Source organism: Pseudophryne corroboree, chromosome 3, assembly GCF_028390025.1.
Source record: "Pseudophryne corroboree isolate aPseCor3 chromosome 3, aPseCor3.hap2, whole genome shotgun sequence".
NCBI classification, from domain to species: domain Eukaryota; kingdom Metazoa; phylum Chordata; class Amphibia; order Anura; family Myobatrachidae; genus Pseudophryne; species Pseudophryne corroboree.
Window position 1 is genome coordinate 229,394,481 of NC_086446.1, and position 12,072 is coordinate 229,406,552.

General features: G+C 43.6%; 1 protein-coding gene across 3 annotated transcripts in view; it reads right to left on the reverse strand.

Annotated features, from left to right (window-relative positions):
* Nucleotides 1–12,072, reverse strand: part of ARHGAP27 (Rho GTPase activating protein 27) — a 156,640-nt gene that overhangs the window by 41,162 nt on the left and 103,406 nt on the right. For 2 of the 3 annotated variants that reach the window (XM_063958875.1, XM_063958877.1), the window contains 2 exons: nucleotides 5,913–6,338; nucleotides 301–498 (listed from right to left, as the gene is read on the reverse strand). In XM_063958875.1, coding sequence (XP_063814945.1) covers nucleotides 301–498; nucleotides 5,913–6,338 — 624 coding nt within the window. The remainder of the gene's footprint in view (nucleotides 1–300; nucleotides 499–5,912; nucleotides 6,339–12,072) is intronic. The other variant, XM_063958876.1, reaches the window with a different exon arrangement.

The following is a 12,072-nucleotide window of genomic DNA, read 5'->3' on the forward strand; positions in this document are numbered from 1 at the left end:
TGGGATTTGCAATTAGGGGATTTACTATAACATGCAGAATTACCCCAATTCCCTGTTGGATCACCGATCATCGGTGGCCACCACATAGCGGCTATGCACTTCGGACCTGCAGAATGGATCAGATTGGGGTATCGGTATCCTGATGTTTGGCCAACATTAGAAAGAAGAAGCTCTGTAAACCAAGGACTGACAGATTGTCCTCCCACCAATGTATTTCTGCTACAAACACACTAAATTGCTGGATTTAGGGCACCTGCAAATCTGCTGACTCAGACTAGCAGTTACACATCGGGTACTCACCATGTCACCATTATAACTGTTGGTGTACAGTTTCTGCCCATCTTTCATTTGCCAGGACCAGCCTGAGAAGTGGTCATCAGAAGGGACTTTGTAAGGGGGAGGAGGAACATATAGCCCATCATAGTCAGTTTGTGGGTAATTTTCTATTTCCTCTGGCTCTGGGCCATATTCTGGGTAATCAGCCTCTGGAGTTGGTGGCTGGAGAGAAAGAAAGGACAGTTTAACTATTTTTTTGTAATAACTTATTTATTTACTTTCTTACCAGTTATTTATATACCGCACACATATCCCGCAGCGCTTGACAAGATACAATTTATGAGAGAATATGTGGCCATTCACATCAGGGGAGTGGTATGTTAGGTAGATTAGACTTAGGTTGACAGTGTCTAGGTCGATCATTATTGATTGACAGAAAGTAGGTCGACATGGTTTCTAGGTCAACAGGGACTCTAGGTCGACATGTACTAGGTCGACATGACAAAAGGTCAACATGAGTTTTTTTTACTTTTTTTGGTGTAGTTTTCTCTGTACAGTGACCGGGAACCCCAATTAGTGCACCGTGTCCCCTCGCATGGCTCGCTTCGCTCGGTTCCCAATTGTAGCCCATGTGGATCGTAATATATGAAAAAGGTCAAAAGATTTAAGAAAATGTGAAAATATCATGTCGACCGTTTGTCATGTCGACCTACTTAATGTCAACCAATAGTGGTCAACCTAGACAGTGTCGACCTAAAGACCGGGTCCCCACATCAGTCCCTGTCCCAATGGAACTTACCATCTATATTCCCTACCACATGTACACCACACACATTCACGCTAGGGTTAGTCTTGTTGGGAGCCATTTAACCTACCAGTATATTTTTGGATTGTGGGAGGAAACTCATGCAAGCATGGGGAGAATATAGAAACTCCACACAGTTGGGCCCATGGTGAGAATCAAACCGATAACCACAGGGTTGTGAGGCAGTAATGCTAACCATTACACCGTCTGTGCGGTCTAAGCAAAGTACTCCAACAGTGATGGACACTTGTAAATGCCAAGTATGCAGGCAGTTTAATAGTTATACTAGCTATGTGATCTGATACATCCCATAAAACCCCCACCCCCCACCCAAAAAAATAAATAAATAGAAAAAAAATAGAAATGAGTGTGGATTAGTCTGCTGTCTATATTATCATTTGAAATCTGCGTAGCCACCAGATTTGTGGTCTTAAGTTTTTTAATGGGCATAAAGATGTATGGCATATTATCAATTACAATGTTTCCAGTATTGTATGGAGATGGAGGTAACTAGAATACTTTTAACATTGCAGTTGAGGTTTTTCTGAATATCTGTCATTAGAATTTTCTCTGTCTTGCATAGAGGTGACCAAACTGTTCTCTATATTGAAGTAATAGGCCGGCAAGACCACATTATCTAGTTTCTCCAAGACCTTCTACCCCTATAGAATAGCTTCAGGCATCTACCGCTATTAACATTGCTCCTGTAGTTTCCATGCATAAACCTGTAAAGTCAGTTACTACCCTGCACATTTCTTCTCCATCTGTTTGTATTATATATTCTCAAATATGTGCAAAAAGAGCAATACAATTCTTCACAATGGTGTCGGCTTTATTCTGCATTTAAAACTTTTCCGGTCAGGTTTCTGCATGAAGTCTACTATGTCTGATAGCAGGTCAGTAAGCTATTCGATTTCACTCCTTGGCCTCTGAACTCAGGTAGATTAATAAATGCCTGTTATATACATTATAACAGGAATTAGGGGTGGGCCGGGCTGTACCTCTATTAGCTGCTTTTGTAAGGCTTCTTTGCAATATGGAATGTCATGTGCAGTGTAGGGGGTCAGGTGCTAACTAACTTTTAGAGACGAGGTCAGTAAAGGAAGTATATGTATTTGGGTTATGTTCAAGAAACAATACAGTATGTCAGCTTTCTTTAGCTTTTACCACTGCATTGCTCTAGCCCCTTGCCGACCTTACTAGACATCCTTATACCACTCTCTGTACAGTTAGTCATCCTAAAATCCAAAGCTTCAGGTCTAGGGTGCACATTCCCCATTCTTAAAAAGCCAAATAAAGTGGCTATCACTAGTATCCAAGCTTTATTCACACATTGCTACTTCGCTGTTTGTAATTACTAGATCTGAAATAATTTATCCATTGATGGGGGTTTTACCTAATGGTTTAAGACAGAGGTTCTCAAACTCGGTCCTCGGGGCACACACAGTGCATGTTTTGCAGGTCTCCTCACAGAATCGCAAGTGAAATAATTAGCTCCACCTGTGGACCTTTTAAAATGTGTCAGTGAGTAATTAATACACCTGTGCACCTGCTGGGTTACCTGCAAAACATGCACTGTGTGTGCCCCCGAGGACCGAGTTTGAGAACCTCTGGTTTAAGAGATGCCAAATCCAAAGGATCTAATACATCACTGCTCCTGTGAGTGCGTTAGGAATAGTTATGGTTAATATACGACATATTTATACTTTTAATAGTTATAACATCACCTCCCTTTGCCATTTGAAGGTCACAGATCGTTTACAAATGGTGATGGCCATTCAAAGAATGGGAATGAAGTCTACTACCCATGATGTCTCTGAGATTAATGTAGCGTATCAAAGTACTAGATTAAGTAATGCTAAAATGATTGTGAAAATCAAATAAAAATCCAGACCCACACTGCTTCTTTGTTTAATTCAGTATGCGTATTTATCTTACTTTCGGACCAATTCCAAACATGCCACTTATCTGGTAACAATATCTGTTGGTGGTGTTAACAGAATAAGATGCACCGCCTTCATACTTAATAAATAAGCTCCACACTTTTAACATATAGGGTGAAACCAAAATAATCCCTTTGACTGGCGAAAAACAACAAATATTTCTCAAGTAAAAGTGCTCTTTAACCATTTGATAAATCACCCCCAGAGTTCTATAACTAACACTGACTTTTAAGGATGGTATGCTGCTAATGGGCTAGTGCTGAGTGGTTTCCCCCAGGCCAGTGCTAAGTGCTTTCCCCCCAGGCCAGTGCCGAGTGCTTTCCCCCCCAGACCAGTGCCGAGTGCTTTCCCCCCAGGCCAGTGCCGAGTGCTTTCCCCCCAGGCCAGTGCCGAGTGCTTCCCCCCCCAGGCCAGTGCCGAGTGCTTTCCCCCCAGACCAGTGCCGAGTGCCTTCCCACCAGGCCAGTGGCGAGTGTTTCCCCCCCCAGGCCAGTGCCAAGTGATTTTCCCCCCCTCCCCCCCAGGACAGTGCCGAGTGATTTCCCCCCAGGATAGTGCTGAGTGCTTACCCCCCCCCCCCCCCCCCCCCCCCAGGACAGTGCTAAGTGCATTCCCCCAGGACAGGGTTCAGTGCTTTCTCCCAGGCTGTCAACCCTTGGCAGGAAATTTAATACAGGTTGAGTCTCCCTTATCCAAAATGCTTGGGACCAGAGGCATTTTGGATATGGGATTTTTCCGTATTTTGGAATAATTGCATAACATAATGAGATATCATGGTGATGGGACCTAAATCTAAGCACAGAATGCATTTATGTTACATATACACCTTATACACACAGCCTGAAGGTAATTTTAGCCAATATTTTTTATAACTTTGTGCATTAAACAAAGTGTGTCTACATTCACACAATTCATTTATGTTTCATATACACCTTATACACACAGCCTGAAGGTAATTTAATACAATATTTTTAATAACTTTGTGTATTAAACAAAGTTTGTGTACATTGAGACATCAAAAAACAAAGGTTTCACTATTTCACTCTCACTCAAAAAAGTCCGTATTTCGGAATATTCCGTATTTCGGAATATATGGATATGGGATACTCAACCTGTATAAACTGTCAGGACTCGCTATTCCATCCTCTACTAACAAGCCCATTACGCAGCAAAATTTAAGTTTGCTTTCTCAGAATAAAAATAAATAAATAAATAATATGCAGTCTCTTTATTTGGCTTAATATTGCTGTAACCCTCACTAGTGGATTTTCTGCTAGGCACATGAGGCACGTACCCAGGGGTTGCACTTGCTGGGAGGCCGCACACCAGGCTGATGAGGCCAGGTTTTTTTTGTCTGTAATATTCTATTTTGCAACTGATAGGAGTAAGACAATAGACAACAAATTGTGGCCCTGGAGGTGGTAGTGGGTTGCAGTTGAGGATGCATTGGTGGTCTTGGGGCATCCTGACTGGCCCCAAAATGAAGAGGGTGGTGACTTGATGGGGATGGGCGGACAATAATGTGCCTAGGGGCGGCCTGATACCTATATATGCCCCTGGTAACCTTGACTTTATTATTATGAAACACCATAGAAGATGGACCATGTTCATCTCTCTGCAGACAATCTTTTGGTCTGTGCATGTGCTGTGTTACCAATTCGCCCTGAAGTCTAGAAAAGCCAAAATCTAGATTGACAAAGTTTCCAGCTTTCCAACCAAAAAAACATATTTTTATGCCCAGATCTAGCACCGCAATTGGCAAAATATAATAGCCACAAGATGTCTGTGATTTTGACACTAGAATTAGGGAAGTAACTTTCTAAAAGGCAAAAACAAGTTTTGTCATTTAAAAAAATTGGCAATTTAAATATAGCAGCCTAATTGCTAAAACCTCACAACTTGTTGGCTATTAATTCTATTTTATCCTGAATTACATTACTTATTAAGAAGTTAGAACCAATCTGTTACCTGTGCACAGTCAACCACAAGTTGTGTTTGTGCACAGGTAACAAATTACCTCATATGTGATTTGCAAGCTTGATATTTGTAGGGTTACTGGGCTCTAACAAAACAACACCTTCAAGTCATCAATTGGAAATTTGGTCAAGACTATTTCAGGGTTCTCCATGTTTTAAATTTTGGGCGCGTGGCTATTTTTTATATGTCGGAGGGCACCAATTCACTTTCTGGCATAGGGCACTAAAATGTCTAGTTATGGCTCTGTAATAGGGAGGCACATTATATTCTATACTATGAGGGTGGCAACAAAATTATTTTTTTATTTGGGGATGGGCGGCCAATAATGTTGTGCCTAGGTGCGTACTGACCCTAAAATTTGCCTCTGGTATGATGGCACATCTGTATGCTTTGCCATAGGTTACCTGGCCTACAATGGCTCTCTCTTTGACATTTCTTAGGTTCCTATATTGCTACAATATAAGGAAAAAATCAGTTTTTGAGATTTAACGTGTGAAGGTGCAGCACATAGTAGTGCCTCTCAAGGCTTAGGTGTAGCTTTCATGTAAAAGAGAGCTGTAATCAGATTGTACGCACCTCCCAGAAGTGTTTTGCTACTATGTAGGACTGTCATGAACAGACCGGGTTCCCAGTTGGCCACATTAGTAGTTTGAAGCAGTTATAAACCCTTTCTGTGGCTTTTTTTTTTTTTTACCGTAGAAAGGGGTTATCACCGTTTTCTCCCATTTAGCAACATGGATACCACAGAGAAATCACTGAATAATAAAATCACTCCAACAATTGCCATATGTGGGATCAAAATGATTGTTTTTAATACTCCTTCAAATATCCTAGATTGTTGGAGTCTTATTAGCTCCACCTTTTTTGATGGCAGTGGTACTGCAAGTTATGTTAAAGACTGATAAACATACCCTTCTATTAACTGATCCATTTGGGGAAAACATTGGTTTTACCCCTTGTAAATGCAACTCGTTCTCCGGTGGGGGATCCCAGGATGTCTCTCCTGTCACTATATTATAGAAGTAAAATTCTCCACTGACTTCATCTAATAGTTTCTCCCACTCAGCTTCTCCTGGCAATGGGCTCAAGGATGTCGGAGAATAGGGTGAGTGAAGCTGGTCTTCTGCTTGATCAAAAGGACAATCCCAGGTGGTCTCCCCGCTGAGACTGTTGTAGTAGAACAGCTGACCACTCTCTTTGTCTATGTGAGTTTCCCACTCCTCTATGGTGCCGGTGGAACTGTGCCGCTGAGAAAATGACCTCTGTCTTGCGCTTTCTTTCCGAAAGTCCTCTAAATTAGCATAAATATGCACCTGATCCTCCTCTTCCTTCACAGCCTACAAGACAAAGAGGGACAGTGACTGAATAGTACACATACCACACAGGGAAGTACTATATTATTGAGTTTTAACATCCTTAGACACATCTATTATATGGATATGATTTGGTAGCTATGATACTTAGGATATGGGTGTGGATCATAGGGTCAACAGTAACTAGGCCGACAGTCATTAGGTCGACCACTATTGGTCGACAGTGACTAGGTCGACACCTGAAATAGGTCGACACGGTCATTAGGTCGACATGAGTTTTAAAAAAAAATTGGTGTAGTTGACAAGGAACCCCAATTAGTGCATCGTATCCCCTCGCATGGTGAGCGAACTTCAGTTGGCACAGGTTACTATTCCCAATCATAGTCCACGTGGAAGTATGAAAAATTCAAAAAGTTTAAAAAAAATTAAAAACTCATGTCAACCTTTTTCCATGTCAACCTAGTGACCATGTGGACCTATAGACCATGTTGACCTAATGCATGCCCACCAATAGTGGTCAACCTAATGAGTGTCGACCTAAGTGCAGTCGACCTAAAGACCGGATACCTTAGCATACATAGAAAAACATCCATTGCAGCACAGAAATTCAAAGACTTCAAACAAATTACACAGTTGCAACCACAACTTCCTACTACAGAAGGTGGATGTACTGCAGTCAGTGTGCACAGCCCTATATGCTACATACAGTAGTCCTGCTTTACATGCCATGCCTGACTGCTCACAGAAACTACGCATGATAGTGTGCAATGCTGCTATGATGTACTTACTGATACAATACCATGACTGTTGGCATATAATGTGTCATATACTCATATATATGTTAGGAATATATCAGCTGTAATGATTGTATATACCTTGAACTGTATATGTAGAATTGGTACAATAACTTACTAGCCAACCATTAACTGGAGTAGAAACAAAACAGAAAACTAAATGAATTGGTTAGATGGGAAATAGAAATTGCCCGACCCTACCTTGGTGCTAGCTCATGATGCTTCAGATATTACCTAGCAATGCTTTCTGTTTAATATCTGGCATCTGAGAACTGCAATATATCTATAATAAATGAAACAATTTAGCAGTATCCAAACAAAAATCCCTTTCAACGATCTATCCAGATCTCCTACCAAACTTCTTTCCCTCTCCTATTGATGTGGCCTCTCCCAATGGACATCCTCCCTTTGTCACATCAATGTTAAACAAACAGCTCTGATGGAATCTTAAACACTTAACTGACAAGTTTTTTTTCTAAAACCCGCTCAGAAATTGACAATTTTTTTAAATAAATGAAATAGGTGAAGAACATGTATTTAAACTTATCCAAAATGATTTTAGAAAAAATTAAAATAAAATAAAAATATATATATTTTCCATCAATGTTTGCTGATAATCCGATTTTTAAACATCGGAACATTGGATTGTCACCATCGGAACATTGCAACGTTGATCTCATTTAAGCAGCCACCAGGTACCAAATGGGGTGGAGGGGGGGCTCGGGGTAATTTACATTTGCCCTGTGGCTGCTCATGTATGCAGCCACCAGGTTGGGGTTCCTGCTGTGCTGACCAATCAGCAGTGATTGGCAACATGGCAGACACTAGGGAAGAGTGAAGGGAAGCAAATGATCAGGAAGGTCTGCAGCAGCTGTGGGAAGGTTCTCTACCTGCAGCCACCCATACTCGACTGGTTTCATGGTTTGCGACCAGATCAGATAACGCACTGCCTGGTGTGGTTGCAAAAGATGCGACCATTCCAGGCAAGTGGTTAAAGAAAGCAAAAAGAAGTCTGAGGATGTGAAAGAAGAGTAGACTCATCTTTAAAGCTATTGGCTGATGGTTAGTGTGGAAATGTAGATAATGAGCCCTTTGTAAGTGAAAAATCAGATCGAGGATGGAATGGAAATTGTACTATGGTGGAAAATCAGTTTATAGAACAGTTGTCTCGGTTAAGTAGATCAATAAGCCTGGTTAAAAACCCTCTGTCACCTACTCCTGGCAATAAAATAACAATAACTGTACTTGTAAAATATAAACCATACTGCGGGGCAGATGTACTAAGCCTTGAAGAGAGATAAAGTGGTAAGAGATAAAGTAAAAACCAACTAGCTCCTGTCCTTTTTCAAGCACAGGCTGTAACATGGCAGTTAGGGGCTGATTGGTTGGTACTTTGGGCAGGATGTACTAATGTGAAAATGCAGATATAAGCCTGTTTTCCGATATGTACTAACAACCGGCCGCTGGCTTTCTGGTGGGGAGGGTAACTCCAGCAAAAGCAGACGTTACCCTATAGAAGCCTATGGGCTTCTTTCTGCATCTGTGCTGTAGAGGGATCCAATCGGATTTTTACCAGTATCCCTCGCGGCTGCTGTGTCCCTGCACATATGCAAAGGGTCTCCGTGACTGAAACCCAGAAATGAGGCCATCGCAAAGGATAGCCCTTATCTGGGAGAGCTGTCCTTTGTGATACTAATCGCATATGTTAGCACATGTTCAATTAGTATTGATGCAGTAAGTGGTGGGATGTACCGCAAAGGCTTGGTACATCCTGCCATTTATCTCTCTCCAATTTATCACTCTTCAAGGCTTAGTACAACTTACCCTTTGGCTAGTATTTGGCTAAGCCTTTGGTAAAAAAAAAATTTTTTATACATTCTAAAAAGGAGATTTATGGTAGACTTACCATAGTTAAATCTCTTTCTGCGAGGTACACTGGATTCCACAGGGAATACATTGGGGTGTAGAGTTGGATCTTGATCCGAGGCACCAGCAGGCTAAATCTTTGACTGTTCCCAGGATGCACTGTACTGTCTCCTCTATAACCCCGCCTCCGGGCACTGGAGCTCAGTTTCGTTAACCAGTTCAATGCAGTAGCAGGTAAAAGAGACGGCAGATGATAGTCACATAGACCCACATTCTCACGACAGGAGAAGGGACCAGCGGCTAATGCTATACAAACCCAAAGAAGCTAAGTGCATCAGGGTGGGCGCCCTGTGGAATCCAGTGTACCTCACAGAAAGAGATTTAACTATGGTAAGTCTACCATAAATCTCCTTTTCTGCAGCGGGGTACACTGGGATTCCACAGGGAATACATCTGTGATGTCCTAAAGCAGTGGGAGGGGACGCACTGTAGAGGGCACAAGAACACGGCATCCAAAGGAAGCATCCTGGGAGGCGGAAAAATCAAAGGCGTAGCTAATGAACGTAGCCACCTTGCCACCTTGCACAACTGTTCAGTGGACGCGCCACGGTGGGCCGCCCACGAAGGTCCAACAGACTGAGTAGAATAAGCTTTGATAGCAGCAGGAGCTGGGAGTCCAGCCTGCGCATAAGCTTGTGCAATCACCATTCTAATCCATCTGGCCAAGGTTTGCTTATTCACAGGCCAGCCACATTTGTGAAAACCAAAAAGTACAAAAAGGGTAGCTGACCTCCGGATAGAGGCAGGCCTCTCCACGTAGATACGGAGAGCACGTACCACATCCAAAGATCGTTCTTTGGAAGACAAACCAGAAGCGATAAAAGCCGGAACCACAATCTCTTGGTTAAGATGGAAAGACGATACCACTTTAGGTAGATAACTGGGATGAGTTCGATGAACTGCCTGGTCACAGTGAAAAATCAAAAAAAGGTGGACGACAGGACAAAGCACCTAAATCCGGCACCCTCCTAGCAGAGGCAATAGCCAGAAGAAACACGACCTGAAGTGTAAGGCATTTAAGGTCCACAGACTCAAGAGGTTCAAATTTAGACTCTTATATGGCATTTAAGACAACAAACAGATCGCATGGAGCCACAGGAGGGACATAGGGAGGCTGAATCCATAAAACACCCTGAGTGAAAATATGAACATCAGGAATAGACACAATTTTTCTCTGAAACCACACCGGCAAGGCAGATATATGAACCTTGAGGGAGGCCAGACGAAGACCTAAATCTAGGCCTTGTTGCAGAAAAGCCAAGAGCCTGGAAGTTGTGAACGAACAGGCATCATAATTCTTAGCAGCACACCATGTGAAGTTAGAGTTCCAGACCCTGTAATTAATCTGTGCAGAAGCCGGTTTGCAGGCCTTCAACATAGTTTGAATAACCGCCTCGGAGAATCCTTTGGCCCTCGGGAGTTAAGCTTCAAGAGCCACGCCGTCAAAGCCAGTCTGGCCAGGTCCGGATAGACACAAGGGCCCTGAACGAGGAGGTCTGGGCATTGAGGAAGTAGAAGAGGACGCTCTATCGACAAACCTTGCAGGTGTGAGAACCAATGCCGTCTGGGTCACGCTGGAGCGACTAGAAGTAGTATTTCTCTTTCTTGCTTGAACTTCCGTAATACCCTGGGCAGGAGTGACACTGGAGGGAACACGTATGGCAGCCGAAAGTTCCATGGAATTGCCAGTGCATCCACGAACGCTGCTTGAGGATCCCTTGTCCGTGATCCGAAGACCAGAACCTTGTGATTGTGTCGAGACGCCATCAGGTCTACATCTGGTAGGCCCCACTTGTCCACTAGGAGTTGAAAGACTTCCGGATGAAGACTCCACTCTCCGGCATGAAGGTCCGCTTCCCAGTTGAGGGTTCTGGGAATAAACACTGCCGATATTGCTGGCAGATGGCGTTCTGCCCAACGGAGGATTTTTGACACTTCCAACATTGCCCTGTGGCTTCGAGTGCCACCTTGATGATTTATGTACGCCACCATGGTGGCGTTGTCTGATTGTACTTGAACAGGCCTGTTCTGTTCTAGAAGCAGGGCAAGCATCAACGCATTGAACACTGCGCGCAATTCCAGAATGTTTATCGGGAGGAGAGATTCCTTCCTGGTCCACCGACCCTGAAGAGAGTGTTGTTTTAACACCGCGCCCCAACCCCGCAGACTTGCGTCCGTTGTTAAGAGGACAAAGTTGGAGATCCAGAAGGGACGGCCCTTGCTCAACTGTTGGTCCTGTAGCCACCAGCTCAGTGACAGACGAACCTCTGGAGTCAAGGAGATCATTTGAGAACTGATCCGATGGGGCAGGCCATCCCACTTGGAAAGGATTAACCTCTGCAGAGGGCGGGAATGAAATTGAGCGTACTCTACCATGTCGAAAGCCGACACCATGAGGCCTAGTACTTGCATCGCCGAGTGTATCGACACCCTTGGGCGAGAGAGGAAGTATCTGATCCTGGCCTGAAGCTTCAGGACTTTCTCTGGAGACAGAAACAATCTCTGGCTGTGTGTGTCCAGCAGTGCCCCCAGGTGCACCATGCTCCGAGCAGGGACCAGCGAGGACTTTTTCTAGTTGATGAGCCACCCGTGGGCCTGTAGGAATTGGACCGTCAGTTCCAGATGACTGAGGAGAACATCTTGGGAGTTCGCCAGGATTAGCAAGTCATCCAGATACGGCAGGATCCTGATTCCCTGACGGCGGAGAAGGGCCGTCATCACGGCCATGACCTTGGTGAAGATCCGAGAGGCCGTGGCCAGTCCAAATGGCAGAGCCTGGAACTAATAATGGAGGTTGCCAATAGCAAAATGCAGATATTGTTGATGTGATACGGCAATAGGTATATGTAGGTAAGCATCCTGTATGTCCAGGGATACCATATAGTCATCCATGGCCAGTACAATAGAGCGCAGAGTTTCCATACGGAATTTGGACACTCTCACAAATTTGTTCAATGCTTTGAGGTTGAGAATAGGCTGGAAGGACCCATTTGGCTTCAGAACTAGAAACAGGGTCGAATAGTATCACCTGCCTCTCT